The 17,549-nt window shown below is 36.9% G+C and overlaps 1 protein-coding gene across 5 annotated transcripts in view; it reads right to left on the bottom strand.

Moving 5' to 3' along the window:
• Positions 1 to 17,549, bottom strand: part of AHCTF1 (AT-hook containing transcription factor 1) — an 84,345-nt gene that overhangs the window by 37,295 nt on the left and 29,501 nt on the right. For all 5 annotated transcript variants that reach the window (XM_008985681.5, XM_078357165.1, XM_078357166.1 and 2 more), the window contains exons 13-21: positions 16,735 to 16,825; positions 15,535 to 15,624; positions 13,027 to 13,167; positions 12,235 to 12,339; positions 11,278 to 11,371; positions 9,821 to 9,944; positions 9,604 to 9,660; positions 8,648 to 8,794; positions 7,041 to 7,228 (exon numbers count right to left, since the gene is read on the bottom strand). In XM_008985681.5, the coding sequence (XP_008983929.4) occupies positions 7,041 to 7,228; positions 8,648 to 8,794; positions 9,604 to 9,660; positions 9,821 to 9,944; positions 11,278 to 11,371; positions 12,235 to 12,339; positions 13,027 to 13,167; positions 15,535 to 15,624; positions 16,735 to 16,825 (1,037 nt within the window). The remainder of the gene's footprint in view (positions 1 to 7,040; positions 7,229 to 8,647; positions 8,795 to 9,603; positions 9,661 to 9,820; positions 9,945 to 11,277; positions 11,372 to 12,234; positions 12,340 to 13,026; positions 13,168 to 15,534; positions 15,625 to 16,734; positions 16,826 to 17,549) is intronic.

The raw sequence follows: 17,549 nt of genomic DNA, 5'->3' as shown, positions 1-17,549 counted from the left end.
TTCAAAACATGTAATCTACATGTAGAATCTCAAGGATACTTTGTAAAGTAAGATGACCTGTCTAAAGAATTTTATGCTGCTCTTTACATATAAAACATAAAAAAAGCAAGGAAAAGTACACACAAATTCAAGACAAAAAACTAATGTGGCCTGGATAGAGCCGAATGATTGGCATGGGGAGGAACGTCAAGCTTTTAAAGCGACACTCAGTGAGAAGCGTGTGGACGAGACTGACCTACAGGCGCAAACAGGCATACTGTGTTCAAGAGGAAGTGAAGTGCACAGCTTAGGAGCAGAAGATGTTTTCTGGTTGATCTGCAGCAAACTTTGACTGGAGAACTTGGGGCGAATTTGGCAGTCTTAGCACCAGGCGGAGGTGCTGAGACATCCTTTTGTGGGCAATTAGATCACTTAAATGAAGGAGCATTTCTTACACAGATGTCTCCCAGAATCAGGTAGGAGCTTTTCCTTTTTTTTTTAAATGTCAGTGTTCAACTCATACCCCACCGACAGGGCTGTTTTGAAGGTTCACTTGAGCATATCTATGAAAATTATAATTACATATAAGCCATGGCCCAACAATCCCAATACAAAGAATATAATCTACAGAACTACCAGCAAAATTGCATAAAGATTAAGTATAAGAATATACAGTGAGGGCCAGGCATGGTTGCTCATGCCTGTAATCTAAACACTTTGGGAGGTCAGGGCAGGCAGATCACTTGAGCCTAGGAGTTCAAGACCAGCCTGGGCAACAAGGCAAGACCCTGACTACAAAAAAATACAAAGAGTGTGAGAAGCGTGGAAAGGACTGAGACCTACAGGTGGAAACAAGCATATTGTGCCAGGCATGGTGGTGTGTGCCTGTAGTCCCTGCTACTCAGGAGGTTCAGGCAGGGAAATTGCTTGATCCTAGGAGGTCAAGGCTATAGTGAACTATGATCATGCCACTGCACTCCAGCCTGGGTGACAGAGCCAGATTCTGTCTCAAAAAAAAAAAAAAAAGAAAGAATATGCAGTGAAACAATGAGTTATGATGTAGCCCTGCATGAGGAAAATATATATTAACTTGAAAAATTATAAAGTTTTTAAAAAAGCAAGTTAAAAACCATGTGAAAGTGACAGTTTAAAAAATTAACCAATAAAATTTCTGTTTCTACATATTTTTAAATAGAAAAGAAAGAGTTCTGAAGATATACACTAAGAATGGTAATGATCAATCTGGCAGTTAAAATTTTGTGGAGAAGCTGACAACTTCCAAGGCAGAGTAAAAAGCAGTAAGATTGCACTGCCCTAGACTTCCTGTGAATACAAAGGTACTCAGGGAAGCAATGGCACCCACTGTTGGGAGGTCAGGGCCATCTGTTAATTTTGTTGTTTTGGGACTAGAATATTCTCACATATTCCACAGGTCCTATACAGACCAACAATCAAGGAAGTACAATGCATAGCGGTATTCCCTAAAAATTTACATCTGAAATTGCCTTGTACGTCTCTTCCCACCAGAACAAGCATGACGGTGGAGTCGCTGTGATTTGAGTGTGGAAAAGTGTTCATCTGTGTGTTCACATGCACAGAAATACAGTAACTGATTCCTAAACCAAAATCTAGAAACATAAAAGCCGAACATTTTTGTATAAAGAAAAAGAGGGTCAGATGAGCATTTCATCATTAAATCCCACGAGGTTGATTTCCCTAATGTATACAAAGCTCTATAAATCAGTAAGAAGAACCCTAACACAGAAAAAAAAAGAAGTCAAAGATTTTAATGGGCAGGTCACAAAAGAAACAGTTAAGAAAGATACATTCTATTATTATAGTGAGACTAAACATATTAAAACTACCATTTTCACCTATGAGATGAAGAGACAAAAAATATCTGGTATACTGTGTTGATAAAAGACAGAGCACATGGTAATTGAGAGGAAATTATGCTGGCATAACCCTGATGGAGGGCAATTTGCCCTGTCAAAATTACAACACCAAAATTACAAGGGCAAATATCCTTTCACCCTAGGAGTTTATTCTACAAATTAGTGCATGTGCAATATGTGTGGTTACTCATCATAGCATTGTTTAAAATGGCAAAAGTTTGCAACAACCTAAATGTTCATTAGAGAGAACTATTAATAATAGGGCCAGGTGTGGTGGCTCAAGCTTGTAATCTCAGCATGTTGGGAGGCCGAGGCAGGTGGATCACCTGAGGTCAGGAGTTCGAAGCCAGCCTGGCCAACATGGCGAAACCTCATCTCTACTAAAAATACAACAATGATTAGAGGCAGGCGCCTGTAATCCCAGCTACTTGGGAGGCTGAGGCAGGAGAATCACTTGAACCTGGAAGGCAGAGGCTGCAGTGAGCTGAAATCACTCCACTACACTCCAGCCTGGGTGGCAAAGTGAGACTCTTTTCCCACAACCCTGCCAAAAAAAAAAAGAATTAAAAACATAATGGCACATCCATCCAAATAATGAACTACTATGTGATAGTTAAAAAGGAAATACTTTATGTATAAATTCTAAAATTAGTACCAAACTAAATTAAGTGAAAAAGTATATTGCAGAAGGGTATACAGTTTGCTGGGCTTTTTTTTTTTTAAGGGTGTAGGGGGAAAGAAACAACATATAGGCATTTGTTAACATTTGTTTAGAAGATCTTAGGAAGAATACACTAGAAATTATTCACACTATTGGTTACCAGGAGGAAACTTAAGAAGTTGGGAGTATCATCATTCTTACCTCTTAAACATTGACGCCTATCATGTTCTTATCAAAAACAAATAATACTCCATGTCTCTCCCTGAGCCTATAGACATATGTTTTTAAAACTTTCCACTGTAAACTGTGATACCTACTCCCAGCTGGTTAGACATGCTAGCAGGAGTAAGATAAACTTACTTTATGATTTACCAAATATTAATTTGATAATAGTATAGAGAGTATTTTTAACAACAAATGACAAATGATAATGTTCTTTCCCAGTTTCCCCCATAGCAGGAAAACACTTTAAACTTCCAGAAATCCATTTCTAACACTTACAAAAGTAAAAACAAAGTCTCCAAACTCTCGCTATTCTCAGGCTTCCTACAGAATAATAATGCTAGGAAGAACAGTAAGAAAAGTATTTCAATGACGACAGGCCAGGCCAGCATGCTGGCAGTAAAAGATAAGGAAGTCATTTTAATAAGGAAGGCATGAGGGTTCTTGGCAATACAGCAAAAACAGACTGAAAAACCATCCTGTGACAAACTCTCTAAACTGGCTAGACCACATACAGTCATGTATTATGAAACGTATGATGGAGACCATAAGAAAGAGAGACATTTAAGAGAGGTAAACAAGCAGCCACTGATTTCTAGTGACTGGAGTAAAGTAGAAAGACTGGGAAAAGATATACACAGGATATAAATAAAAACATTGTTTGTGTAGCTACATTAACAATTATTCATGATAAAGAAGGTTACCATATAGTAATTTTAAAGGTCATTTAAAAAAAAAAACAATTTAAAACACTTATGTACCTAATATTCAAAATACAAAATGCTAGGAATACTGTGAGGAACCGACACACCCATCATTAGTGTCAGCAACTTCGCATACTTTTCTTAGTAACTTACAAAACAGACCAGGGAAACAATTATTAGGGACACAGAAAGATTAAAATCATGCAACAAACAAACCTGATCACTGGGACAAACACATTTGACATTTCACCTATTAAATGGAGAATACACTGAATACTTATTAGTGGGTAAAGCAAGTCTTAAAAAAAATATATATATTTTTTAAATAGAGGCAGGGTCTCCCTATGTTGCCCAGCCTGGTCCTGAACTCCCGAGCTTAAGTGATCCTTCTACCTTGGCCTCCCAAAGTGCTGGGATTATAGCTATGGAGTCACTATGCCTAGCCATTTGTTATTGTTACTTTTAAATAGATCAAGTCTTAGCAAATTTCAAAGGTCAAGTACCATGTGGTTCATATAATGGGATTACAATACAACTTAGAAGCCATCAGCACAATAATTTTTAAAACCCATTATTTGTAAATAAAAACTTCTAAATCATACATAGGGAAAATAACCACAATGAAAATTTAAAAATATTTAGAATTGTGGGATGCTGCTAAGGTGCTATGCAGGACATTCAGGTTTGTATTTTTATGTTACTAAGAAAAAGGCTGAAAATGAAGCAACTGTACAACTTGAGTGAAAAGCACAGCAAAATAAACCCACATACCATAGAAAGGAAAAACAATTATGCCTATACAAGCATGTTTCAGCTTTCTCATACATTTATGACCCCAAGACTGAACAATCAATGCCAGTAGCTGAACTGTCTACAGGCTTCATTTCTAAGTCGGTCACTGTCAGTGCATTGTGGTTAATTTTCAAGTAAAACAGCCACGCCAGTTGTGATAGTATGTCTGTACATATAGTTCATAAAATTGAAAAGCTACCAGTACGAAGTTTCAGAGAAATGCAAAGATGTTCTTAATGAGGAAACTCAGGCTCAGAGAGGATAACTGAACTGCTTTTGATCATATTTCAGAAAGCGGCACAATTTAAATTCAAATCTATTTGACTCCAAACATTTTGCTCTTAAGATCTTTACTACAGTAAGTGGCTGTTTCAGTAACATTATTTGTAAGGGTGCAAATTAATAAACAATTTGACTAACATAAATTAATCAAAAACAGGGCAAAACCTCACTAGCACAGGGTGAGTCGGGAGAGTGTTACTGTTTGATGGTTCAAATATTAAAACTGTTTCAGCCATTTCAACTCTATGCAATCAAATCATTTCGGTGTTAGACTACTATGCAGCCTAATCTCTCTTTTAGTTCAAATTTCCCAAATGTAGCCTCTCTCCATGGTTCGAGGATGTACTGATTAAGCACTGTTGGACTAGAGATGCAGGTATCTCAACAAATTAGGTGATCATGTATGACAACAGGACATACTCGGAAACTCTGCTTTCTTGAGTAAGTCCCTGTAAATCAGCTTGTTTTCTTATTTGCTTCCTTCTGATAAAAGTGAAGTGTAAAGTATGTTGTTACATATCTCCTGGGCAATCAACATGGCTGCCTTTTGCAAAACTATCAGTTCAAATATTAAAGCAGCTTTCTCCTAAGATGTTTCAATAAAAACTGGCACCTTCACTTTCAACAGTGTTCTCTGACTTCTTAGTCTTCTCTCTTATCAGGACTTGTAATTATTTTAAAACATTTCTTAAATCTGAACACAAGCTATCTCACAAATAGCATTCCGAGTGGTTTTTCTTTCTTTCTTTAATATATAGGAGCCATAATGTTCTAGTTTTCTGGGGACTGGATAATTGAGACTTTTTCCAACTTGAGAGAAATAAGGTTTAGAAATTAAACTAGTAGTGCTTGTTAACTATATGGCTAAGGGAAAGGAAATGAGAACCTGGCGTGTCAGGGTAACATGCTCTGGTAATTGAAGGAGGACACTTGAAATCAAAAGAAGAAAAAAATCAGCAACCTTCCAAAGATGTTTCTTCCCAAGTTCCAACACCTGCCCTTCTCATGTATTAGTGATTAAGTGCCAACTGTTTAACGTCACTAAAGAGTGTGAGGTACATGTAACCGAAAAAAATGTGTATGTTGGTTTCCAACACAGTACTAAACTCTTAACCCCTGTTGAATACAACAGTTATCGCATTTAGCTTCTTTAAATTATTTTGTTCTTAGAGTAAATCTTATGGAAACTATAGTTTTGATCTCATAAAAAAATTTCCGTATTGATTCTAGATTTATTAAGCTAGCTAAACATTTTCGCTAAGCCAGATTATTTCAACAGGGACTTCCTAATTCGTTACTGTTAAGGTTCTTTGTCTAATCCCTATTATTAAACTTCAAAACTTTTCTTTTGCCTGAAATTTGTAGATCTTACCCTCTCCCTCTTATCCTTAGAAGTACATGCTATTTAACCAAAGAGAACAAAGAAAACATAACTTTCAGCATGCTGACACAGAAGTGGTAATTGGTTCAAATATAACAGTGAGGTAAAGTGACTAATTTCTAAAAATACAAAAATGATCAAGAGGGTTGAATAAAACCAATAAAAGTAGTACAAAATAAATCTAGTAAGGAATTTCAGTTCCAAGCAATTTCTGCAGCTTAGTTCATAAGAAAACCCAATAACCATACCAGTGTACTTCCAATCACGCCATTTAGCTTTGTCGCAGTTACTATGTAGCTGAGACTATAATAAGCATTATGTAAATGGCAAATATACTTATTAGAGAACATTAAAATACTGCAAAAGGAAGAAACAAAGATATCACTTGCTCAAATCTGGTTGAAGTATAAAGACAGGAAACCAGACACTTCCTTAAATCAAGACTTAAGATTTTCTTTCTGTGAGGATGCAGTGGGGCAAATGCAATGACAGAATTCAAATACAAGCAATTCCAATACTCAATCAGTATTAAAGAAATATCAAAGTACCATTACTGCACACAAACTCCACTTGCCACCTCTATGTAGCTTCATTCTTCTCTATTCTTGACTCCTTTTCAGCTAAACCCTCAACTGTGCGTGAAGGACAACCGTCAGTGCTGTCCATTAGCAACACAGAGAACCATAAATCTCAATTTGGTACCCCACCTTTTACTCAAGGTAATTATCTTATTCTAGATAAAAGGTGTTGTGTGTTTCTCTTAACACTGAAAGACCAATAAATATACAAATATTAAGTAACACAATGAAAGTAAAATATTCTACAGTTGTCCTCAGTATCCTTGAGGGAACTAGTTCCAGGACCCCCATGGATACCAAAATCCTCACATACTCAGGTTTCAGAGTTGGTCCCGCAGAGCGCATGTATCTGAAAAGCTGGCCTTCCATATAGGCAGGTTTTAATCCCATGAATACTGTATTTTCAATCTGCATTTGATGCAGAACCCACTAATACAAAGTACTGACCTTACTGACTTAACGGCCAACTGTATATTGTCTATTTCATCAATTCCATTTTATTAACAGATATGATAAAGAATTTATACTTTCAAAAGATGTACTTACCTATTAAAAAGCAAAACAGTGAGGTGAAGGGTAACATCACTACCACTGGACACTGCTGGCTTCATTGTCTGAATGTACCTGAGGGCTCGTCTGTGCTCGCCCTGACTCATGAATGCCTGAATAATCTTTGAGTGTTGCCAGGACAAAGGTTTCACAGTAGCTGGATGAAACAAAAGATCCAAGCCACTCTGGAAATAACATGAAAAGTGTTCAAGACAAACATAATCCCATACCTTGAGACAAAGTAGCTAAACCCAGCACTAAAAACCACAAAAAGCAAGGTAAGATCAGTTTAAATCTAAGCTGAAAAAAATCTACTTTAATCTGTGGTCTATAGAGTTGGCCCTCAGAATCTATAGGATCCATATCTGCAGACTGAACTAAATGCAGATAGAAAATATTTGAAAAAATAAGGCTGGGCATGGTGGCTCACGCCTGTAATCCCTGCACTTTGGGAGGCCAAGACAGGCGGATTGCCTGAGCTCAGGAGTTCAAAATCTGCATGGGCAATGTGGCAAAACCCCATCTTTAAAATGAACAAGAAAAGGTTTTTAGAAAAATTTAGAAGGCCAGGTGTGGTGGCTCATGCCTATAATCCCAGCACTGTGGGAGGCTGAGGTGAGCAGATCACTTGAGGCCAGTTCAAGACCAGCCTGGCCAACATGGTGAAACCCAACTCTAGTAAAAACATAAAAATTAGGCAGGTATGGTGGTGCATACCTGTAGTCCCAGCTACTTGGAGGCTGAGGCAGGAGAATCACTTGAACCCAGGAGGCAGAGGTTGCAGTGAGCCAAGATTGCACCACTGCACTCAAGCCTGGGAGACACAACGAGACTCCATCTCAAAATTAATAAATAAAATTGAAAAGGATTACTTAAAATACCCAACAAAATGTAAATACCATGTAAATAATTGTTATATTATAACATCTAGGGACTAATGACAAGAAAAATGTGTCTATGTTCAGTACAGACATAGAATTTTCCCCTCAATATTTCTCATGTGTGGTTGACTGAATCCATGGATTTAGACTCCATGAACGCAGAGGGCCAATAGCATACAAGAGGATGTGCACAGGACAGAAGCAAATACTATGCCATTTATTACAAGAGACACAAGCCTCTGTGAATTTTGGTATGTTTCTGGATCCTGGAACCAATTCCACACAGATACTGAGTGATAACTATATGTTATTTTAAAAAATAAAAGCCTTATAAAAAACCTGGTACCTTTGAGACCCTATTACACTATTTTATAAGATCTTCCCATCACAAGTTGCATGGATCAAAGCCAAATCTTGCCTTCTATGGTTCACTCAACACCCCAAACATATCTCCAATATAACAATCACTGTATCTATACTATCATAATATTTACTTATTAGTTTCCTTCTTTAAACAGTAAGAAACCTGGGGTTCTGAACTGTTAGCTTTACATTCTTGGCTTAAAAATGGTGCTTGGTGAAGGTGCTGTTTAAACTGAGCCCTTCTTCAACTACCTCTAGAAGCAGACTGTATCATCTCTTTTAATATCAAATTTAAATTATGTGTATTGTCTAAAATTCTAGTAATTCAAGAAAGTTTATGCTATAAGTGGATAGACTTACCTCATAGTCATTATGATCTATTAACCAAAACCCCTGAATAAGTTTAACTTGGCCCCAAGAAATGGCAAATACAGTTGGGAAAGATTCAATTGAAGCATCTGTTTTGTTGGGAAAGGAATACATAATATCAAGCAGAAAATAAATGGTCTTTTAAAAAGTGGATTAAGGACAATAAACAATGAAAACCTCCTACATATGTATTTAGAATAGGTAGCAAAGAAAACGCAGCATCAAGAGACTTGAAAGACCTCTTTTTAGTGTTTAGAAAGCCATCATGGACAGGCAGCAATGAGAAGTTTTAGTAATGTGGGTACAACCAGTCCCACACCAACTCCTTTCATTCTCAGTATTTTATTACCCGCATTACAAAGGACATAAAGCATATTTTTATGAAGTCAGTAGCTTAGTAAATTCAAGAAACAAAGATACATGCAAAATTCTAGTGATGCAGCAAAAGATGGCAGCCATAGCAAACAACTAGCTTATAAACTATAAACGTGATTATACATTTTTAGACTATGTAAGTAACATCAGCACAAAAATGTTATCACAGAGAGTACAGGACTCAAATGATGCCTAAGGTACTAATACACTAACTGATAATGTATTCATTTCCAGCACAGGTTAACGCCACTGAGAATGACCATTTGGTTACTGCCAAGGTAGTATTTTAGGGCAACTGTTGTTACTTTTTGAGTGTCTTAGATGCATTTAAGAATCTGATAAAAGCCAAGTACCCTATCCCTAGAAAAACAAATCTAAAACAAAATTTTGCATATGATTTTAGGTTAATCATAGGCCATCTGAGCCCAAAACAACAGATCCTGGGTTAATATCTCTTAAAAAAACAAAACCAAAATTCAACCTTGAAACTGAGCTTACATGTCAGGCTTCCACTACTGTGAAATTTATAATTTTCATAATACATAAACACTGGATAAAATTTAAAAGGATACAATAGAATGTTTGGCTGCTTCAGTAACGCCGTCTAACAGATACATATCAAGTAGTGCCTGTAAAACAAAGGGATAAAAACTTCAGTATATTTTATACAGTCGTTCATCCATTCATGCTCCTTGTTTCCCCAAGTCTGTGCCAGACATACAGCTGAGCACGTTTCCTCCCTCCCCAACTTTGTAGACTGTAAGTGAGAGCACATTACTGCAAACCTACATGTAGACTAGGAGGAGGGTATCTTCCTGTGCCTCCTTCATCTCGTTGCCACAACTTCTCAATTCGCTCTCCTAACTGAGAAACCAGTCCATCGATCATCAAGCAATCGGGGTTCCACTTCCCTCTGCAATCAGGGAAAAGACTGACTTAATATTACCGTTAATTAATATCCAAACGACCAGCATGACTATCAAAGAAAGAAGAGGCCAGGCATGGCGGCTCATGCCTGTCATTCCAGTGATCAGGAGGACTGCTCAAGGTCAGGAGTTTGAGACCATCCTGGGCAACATGGCAAGGCCCAGTTTCTAAAAAAAAAAAAAATACAAAAGTTAGCTGGGCCTGGAGGTGTGCACCTGTAGCCCTAGCTACTCTGGAGAATGAGGAAAGAGGATTGCGTGAACCCAGGAGTTCGAAGTTAAAGTGAGCTATACACATGCCGCTGCACTCCATCCTGGGCAACAGAATGAGACCCTATCTCTAAAAACAGAGAGAGAGAAGAGAATTGGGAATTGGACCTTAGTTAGCATGATGAGAACTAGAGACATCAAGAGTTAGTCAGATCAACTCTTAAGCTGCCTCAAGTTCAGTCATCAGCAAGCCAGTCATTCAAGGTGAGATCCCAGGAGAGAATGTGGTCCAGCTAGCCAGTGACCATTCTATTTTTCACCATATTAAGCAAACTACCATAGAGTATAAAGCCCGGTGCAGTGAAAATACTCAAGTTCAAAGTCAAAGAGTTACAGTTTGTTTCATCACTTGGGTTGTCCTTTTATCCTCAGTGACTCCTTCACTCAAAAATATATTACTGAGTGCCTATGATGTGACATGCAGATATCGACCCTATGTCTTTTCCTTTTCTAATTGTGAAAAGCAGCAGCACTTACTACCTTTTGAGATTGTCCAATGAGTCAGGCACTATACTAGGTGCCCTGCACACATTATTTTATTTAGCTCTATACTGACTTTGTAGCTTATATAACAAATGGATTTTAAAATATGCCGAATCAACCTCCCAAGCTAATGTTCACTGTTATTCTACAGCACTGGTTTCCACAATTGCCATGCATCAGAATTACAGCTGGCAGACTTTAAAGTACTTGGTGATTCAGGTATAAGAAACCTGGAATCGACGTCTGTGAATCGCTGCTCTAAATGTCGTATGCTCTGTAATTTTGTCATGGCAACTTGAGAAAGAAGACTATTTCCAGAAGTGTGGTCAAGACTCTAAGCACCACTCTTTCTTCGTCTATTCCTTTACTTCTTTATTTCAAAGGAACTAAGTAGCCCATTCATGGGTTCTTTTTTTAAACAGGAAAGAAAGAAAACAGTAATGGCAGTATCAAATTCTGATACTTTACTGAGAATTCTACCCATTTAATCACTCTGTAGCATGATGAACGCTGTCCTGAGAAAGTCTGACTTCTTACAGACGGGCTTCCAGGACACGTTTTACGCACCTTGCCAAGCGTGCGAGGCTCTGCCGACGGCTGCTGTAGTAGCTCTGAACGGCGGCGTAGTCGTAGCTAAACCTTGACAGCTGCACAGCATCATCTACATGTTTAAGAGTTGGAAAAAAAGCTGGTAATATTTCCAAAATATCCCAACAATACGTATTAATATTTACTGTTATTTTAGAGTTATAGCAATCCCCAGTTAACCCACAGGGTTGTTATATTTAAGTAATAAAAGATTACTTAAATTACATCTTTTTATTTACAGATGCACAGGCGAGAAAATGATCTATCATGAAAGTCTGTAACAACAAGGATGCCGGCTTAAAATCCTGAAAACGGTTCTAAATAATTTTACTCCTTAGGCACAAATAATAATTTGAAACCAAGAAATGTTCACTACAAATCAAAATCTAAGAGAATTATGAAAAAATAAGATCAATAGTTATGTACAGTGGCAGAGGCACTTCTAAATAAAATCTAATGGCTTCCTGGAAATCCAAGAAGCTGAAGGCTTTAGAAGTTATATTCTAAACAAATACAGCACAAGTCAAACACCAAGAATTTTCTAATTCTTGGTACTGGCATAAATTATTAGATAAGAGGTTATTTAATTGAATAAATATTAGTTAGTAACCATATTAAAAATACCATTACCAGGAAACAGGCAAATTGTGTTACAGAAACTATAGTTCTATGGATCTATCATTGCTGGTATTTAGGAGCCATGTTCTCAAATATGCTTTCCTTCTACATGTTATTCAATCCAGTAAGTGTGTATAAGCACCATGCATCATGCATGGGATGAAGACAAAAAGTAAGAGAGAATGTAAGAAAAGAAGGAAGCACAGGAGAAAAAGCTAAGTGAGGTGAAAGAAAAGAAATCCAAAGCATTAGAATACAGTAACAAAACCATAAAGACTCAGAAAGTTCCAATTTACATACACAAATTAAGTATTTTACCTATGCCTTCTGGTAAAAGCCCAGAATGAGAGAACCAAAGCAGCACTTGTGCATACTGACAGATGAGGTGGGAAACCACAAACTTATTGCTTAAGTCTATCAGTCCTGTAAAAAAGAGTTCACATCAGTTGTTTAGCTACAAAAAAAAAATCAAGACTCTCCAGTGTTCAAAATTAATCACTTGCTAATTCACATATACAAATGTATATTATATATGTAATATATATGTGTTCAAGATGTATCTAGTTTACTTTGGTCCAAAATAATGTCAAGCAAATCTTCAAAATGCTAAAATAAATAAGTCACTTCCTAAAATAGACAGTTTAGGTAAATACGCTTCAACCTCAGCTACACTTCCGTTTAGCTAATTCTAGAACTCAAATTTACTAATACAAACCAGCATAATATCACTAATACAGACTGTTCAAAACAGGCCTTTATATGAAATTGGCTTGTTTTGGTTCTGAAATTGCAAAACAGAAAAAAATTATAATGACTTATTTGAATAAAAACCATACATATGATTTAACAATTTGCAACTTCACTGGAAATACATTAACCTTAATAATCATTAACTTCAGAATTTCCCAAGCTCATCTAAGCACGGGCTCATGGCACGTCTAACAACATTCCGTAGCTTTTCATTAAAACAAAGAAACAAACAAAAACCCGAGCACTGGAGAAATAATGTCCTCTTTACATAATGATCCATCTAAGTCACAGGAAATGTATTTGTTTCCGTAAGTCAAGAAGTAAAATTTAACAAAACACTCATTTGATAAAACAGCATACCTCTCTCAGTGATCTCTCGGGCTTCTGATGCAAAACAGTTCAAGACTATATTAAGATTGCTAAGAAGCAAGTAACATTGCTGGATAGACTGTATAGTTTGTGGATCCATGAAATGACACGAACCATCAAATAATGGCACACCTTTCAAGAATAAAATATAAGTTTCCATATGTTAAATCTAAGCAAATTAGATTCACAATGCAAAATTTCTCAAACTCCTAACACTCAAAGGAATTACTCTATTCATTATGAGATGTATAAAGACAAGCTAGAAATGGCAAAACCTCCAATGAACCTAAAAAGTGCTTTTAATATAAAACTAGCAAAAGTCAAGAGTGAGAATATGAACTCAAATAATCTAGATCTAAAAACAACTGTCTTCATTCTAAAATCCTTCTTTAAATCAAATTCTATTTTGCTTTACTTTTTTTTGGGAGATAGTGTCTTGCTCTGTTGCCCAGGCTAGAATGGAGTGGTGTGATCTCAGCTTACTGCAACTTCTCCTTACCAGGTTCCAGCAATTCTCCTGCCTCAGGCTACCAAGTAGCTGGGATTAAAGGTGTGCATGCCCAGTTAATTTATACATTTTTGGTAGAGATGAGGTTTCACCATGTTGGCCAGGCTGGTCTCAAACTCCTGACCTCAGCTGATCCACTGACCTCGGTCTCCCAAAGTGCTGGGATTACAGGTGTGAGGCACCGCACCTGACCTTATTGGCTTTACTTCTAATACTTTTTTTTTTTTTGAGACAGGGTCTCTCTGTCGCCTAGGCTGGAGTGCAATGGTACGATTACAGCTCACTGTCCTCAAACTCCTGAGCTCAAGTGTTCCTCCTAGCTCACTGGAGCTGGGACTACAAGCATGTGCCACCACACCCAGCTAATTAAAACGACAACAACACTTTTTTTTTTCTTTTTTTGAAGAGATGGTTGGGGGTGGTCTTGCTATGTTGCTCAGGCTGGTCTTGAACTCCTGGCCTCAAGCAATCCTCTCACCTTAGCCTCCTGAAATGCAGGGAATCCAGGCCTGAGCCACCATGCCTAATCTCTAATACATTTAAAGCACTTACTATGCTTTCTATTTTAATTATTCTTAGAAGTTTTTCTTTAAAATAAAAAAAAAAAGACAACATACCGGGAATAAAGATCAAAGCAGCTTAAACAGCGGAACGACCATGTTAAAACCCAAAGCACTGCATTACGCTCAGAGTGTAACAGCCATGCAATTTATTGATTGAGCTCAATTTCTTTTTACAAAACATATCATGAGCTCTGATAAACATTTTCCTCTTAAAAAAAAAGAAATTTTTACTCTGATCCTAAATTATCAAGTGTTCTTACAGAATTCAATTGTACTGATTACTGAAACACTTAAATTATTTCACACCAATAATTTCCTAAGTATAGCCTACAAATACTAGAAAGCTCCATGTCTTCCTATCAAACTTGATTGGTTTAAAACTCCTCCACTAAGAATAACTTACATTGTGAAAAGCTATCTATAGTCAAATGATTTCAAAAGTCCATTTGCTTATTCATCATGACACAACAGAAATGACTAAACATATATCTCAATAAACTTACATTGTACTTTCACTTACAGCACAACTGTCTACTAGTCCTTTTAGCATGATTTTTGCACTAACTGGACATGATAGGATTTTGATATTCACGACATACCTCAAGATTCAATCAAAGTGTACAACAGACTAACAGAGCTGTCAAGAAGAAAAAGGGTTTGCCATGATGAAAATGACATCTGTCCGTGGAGGGCAGTGGTAATACATTTTTACCCAGACGTTCAACTTCATCATTTCTATCAGTATTTTAAATAGAAAGTGAGTAAGTACAGAAACTTCTGAGGGTTACCTAGCACCTTCCCCTTACTCCACCATCAGTATATTTAATAAATTAAACTCCCAAGGCCAAAAGACAAGTCAGTCCTGACCCTAAAACTCGTTACTGTGGGCAGGCATATTGGCGTGTTGCCAGTTTAACCTGCTGCAAAATCTTGGTCAAAAATTACTTTGGGTTGGATGCAGCAGCTCATGCCCTGTAATGCCAACACTTTGAAAGGCCCAGGCAGGAGGATCACTTGAGGCCAGAAGTTCAAGCCTGGCCTGGGCAATAAAGCGAGACCATGTCTCTACAAAAAATACAACAATTAGCTGGGTGTGGCAGCACGTGCTTGTGGTCCAAGTGACTCAGGAGGCTGAAGCAGGAGGCTGACTTGGGCTCAAAAGGTCAAGGCTGCAGGAAGCCATGAACTCACCACTATACTCCTGCCTGGGCAATAAATGAGACCATGTCTCAAAAAAAAAGAAAGAAAGAAAAATAATTAATTACTTTTCTCCTTTTAATGTAAAAAGAAATCATTTTCTTGTGGGACATCTTCAAATTTTAAGAGTTTACAACGTCAAAATGATTAAAAATTACGTATTTAATACATAAACCAAGATTAGTGTTTTAATATTAAATTCTGCCCTATCTCTAGAATTATAATACTTACATAGTCTGTCAAACTCCTCTTTTGTGAGAACCACTTTATTCCACGTCCATTCAAGAACAAAGCGCAAATTAGTAGCAGAGTTTGGTTGTTCTTATTTGTAAATACAAAAGGAAAAAATAAAGATTATTTATTACAGACAGAATTCCAAATTTTCAGTGGAAAAACATGGCACACAGCACCCTAACCAAGTGAACGTCAACACTTCACGGAGGCAAACCGACCCAATGTAGCCCTTTCAGTGCGTCTCATCAGGGAGCAACCACTTTAGGTGCTACTGCCACCAAAAATGTAAAAACTGTCATTTCATTACGAGGAGAGACTGGTACACACAAACTAAGTGGCTTAAAATTTAAATTTATAGACTGATTTCTTTAAAAAAAAACAAAGCCAATTTTTTGAAAGACAAAGTGACAAAATGTAGAAGATCAACGGAAATTACAAAAACAAATACAAAGCACTCTGGATCTCTTTTCCAAAATACTAAATCCAAGCCTGATTCTGAACTCTCTCTCCGCTCTAAATTGCTATAAAGAACATTACTGGGATTTCAATAAGGTCTCTAGATTAGATAAAGTCTTGATTTTCTTGAGTTTCTTTTTTTAAAGATCACAAAGTGGTTTTGTAAGTGAACGTCCTGAAGAAAGCAAAACCAAAATATTTGTGGGTTGAAAAAGTGTGATATCTTATAATCAAATGGTTCAGAAAAAAACTATCCTCAAATAGTTCTGGACAGCAGATATTATGTGTCTGGTGTGCGTGTGTATATGTGTGAAGAGTAACAGTGATGCATACAATCATCTGGATGAATTACTAGAGAATTTTGCTTATTAAAAAAGGTAATTCCAGAAGGTTACATACTGCATAATTCCATTTATTAATATGTTTTAAATGACAAAATTATAGAAAGAAAATAGATTCGTGGTTGCCAGTGGTTAAGGATGGGCAGAGGGGAGGCAGTATGGCTCTGAAAGGGCAACATGAGGGACCCTGATTGTGATTACAGCTCTAAAAGATCTGTCAGATCATATCACTGTGGGAAAATGTGCTCAAGGGTACAGCACCTCTCCATTCTATCTTACTACTGTGTGCGGGTCTACAATCATATCCAAATAAAAATAACTACGAAAAACATACAACAAATTGTGAACTGATAATTTTTAAAATACCAAATAATTTAATTGTTAAAAATGAGAATCTTACCTTCTGTTATCCATCTTTTGATATAACCAGTCAAAAGTCCCAGGGAACTAGTCTGAATTGCTGCTGACAATATAGCTTCTAACTGTTCTTCCTAAACCATGCATTGTAAAAATGAAAGAAATGTAAAGAAAGGGGGTGTGAGATCATAGGCAAGTTCTGGTTCAGAAAAAAAAATCTTAAGGCCAAAAATAATCAGTATAACCCGTAAGAATGGCTATAATTAAAACAATAACCAGCACTGGTAAGGATGTGTTAAAACTGGAACTCTCATACACTGCTGGTGGGAATGTAAAATGGTACAGCCACTTTGCAAAACAGTTTGGCAGTTTCTCAATATGCTAAACGTAGAGTTACCATATGACCCACCAATTCCACACCTAGGTATATACCGAAAAGAAAGAAAAATACACGCCCCAACAAAAATTTCACATGAAGGATCACAGCACCATTACTAACTAATAGCCATAAAGTGGAAACAACCCAACTGCCCATTAATTGTAGATAAACAAATTATGGCATACTCATACAACAGAATGTAATATAGCCATAAAAGGGGGTGATGTTCTGATATTTGCTATTACACAAATGAACCTTGAAAACATGCTAAATGAAAGAAGACCGTCACAAAAGACTACATATTATTTGACCCATTTATATGAAATGTCTAGAATAGGTCAATCTATAAAGACAGAAAGTACATTAGTAGTTATTTAAAGCTGGGTAGGATGGGGCAGGCAGGAAGACAAGGGAGAAGAAGTGACTATTTATAGGTACAGAATTTTCTTTAGAAGTAATAAAAATGTCCTAAAATGGAA

The sequence above is a fragment of the Callithrix jacchus genome, chromosome 19 (genome assembly GCF_049354715.1).
Source record: "Callithrix jacchus isolate 240 chromosome 19, calJac240_pri, whole genome shotgun sequence".
In the NCBI taxonomy this organism is placed as follows: domain Eukaryota; kingdom Metazoa; phylum Chordata; class Mammalia; order Primates; family Cebidae; genus Callithrix; species Callithrix jacchus.
The sequence above is the reverse complement of the archived record's forward strand: the minus strand, read 5'-3'. Positions and strand labels throughout refer to the sequence as shown.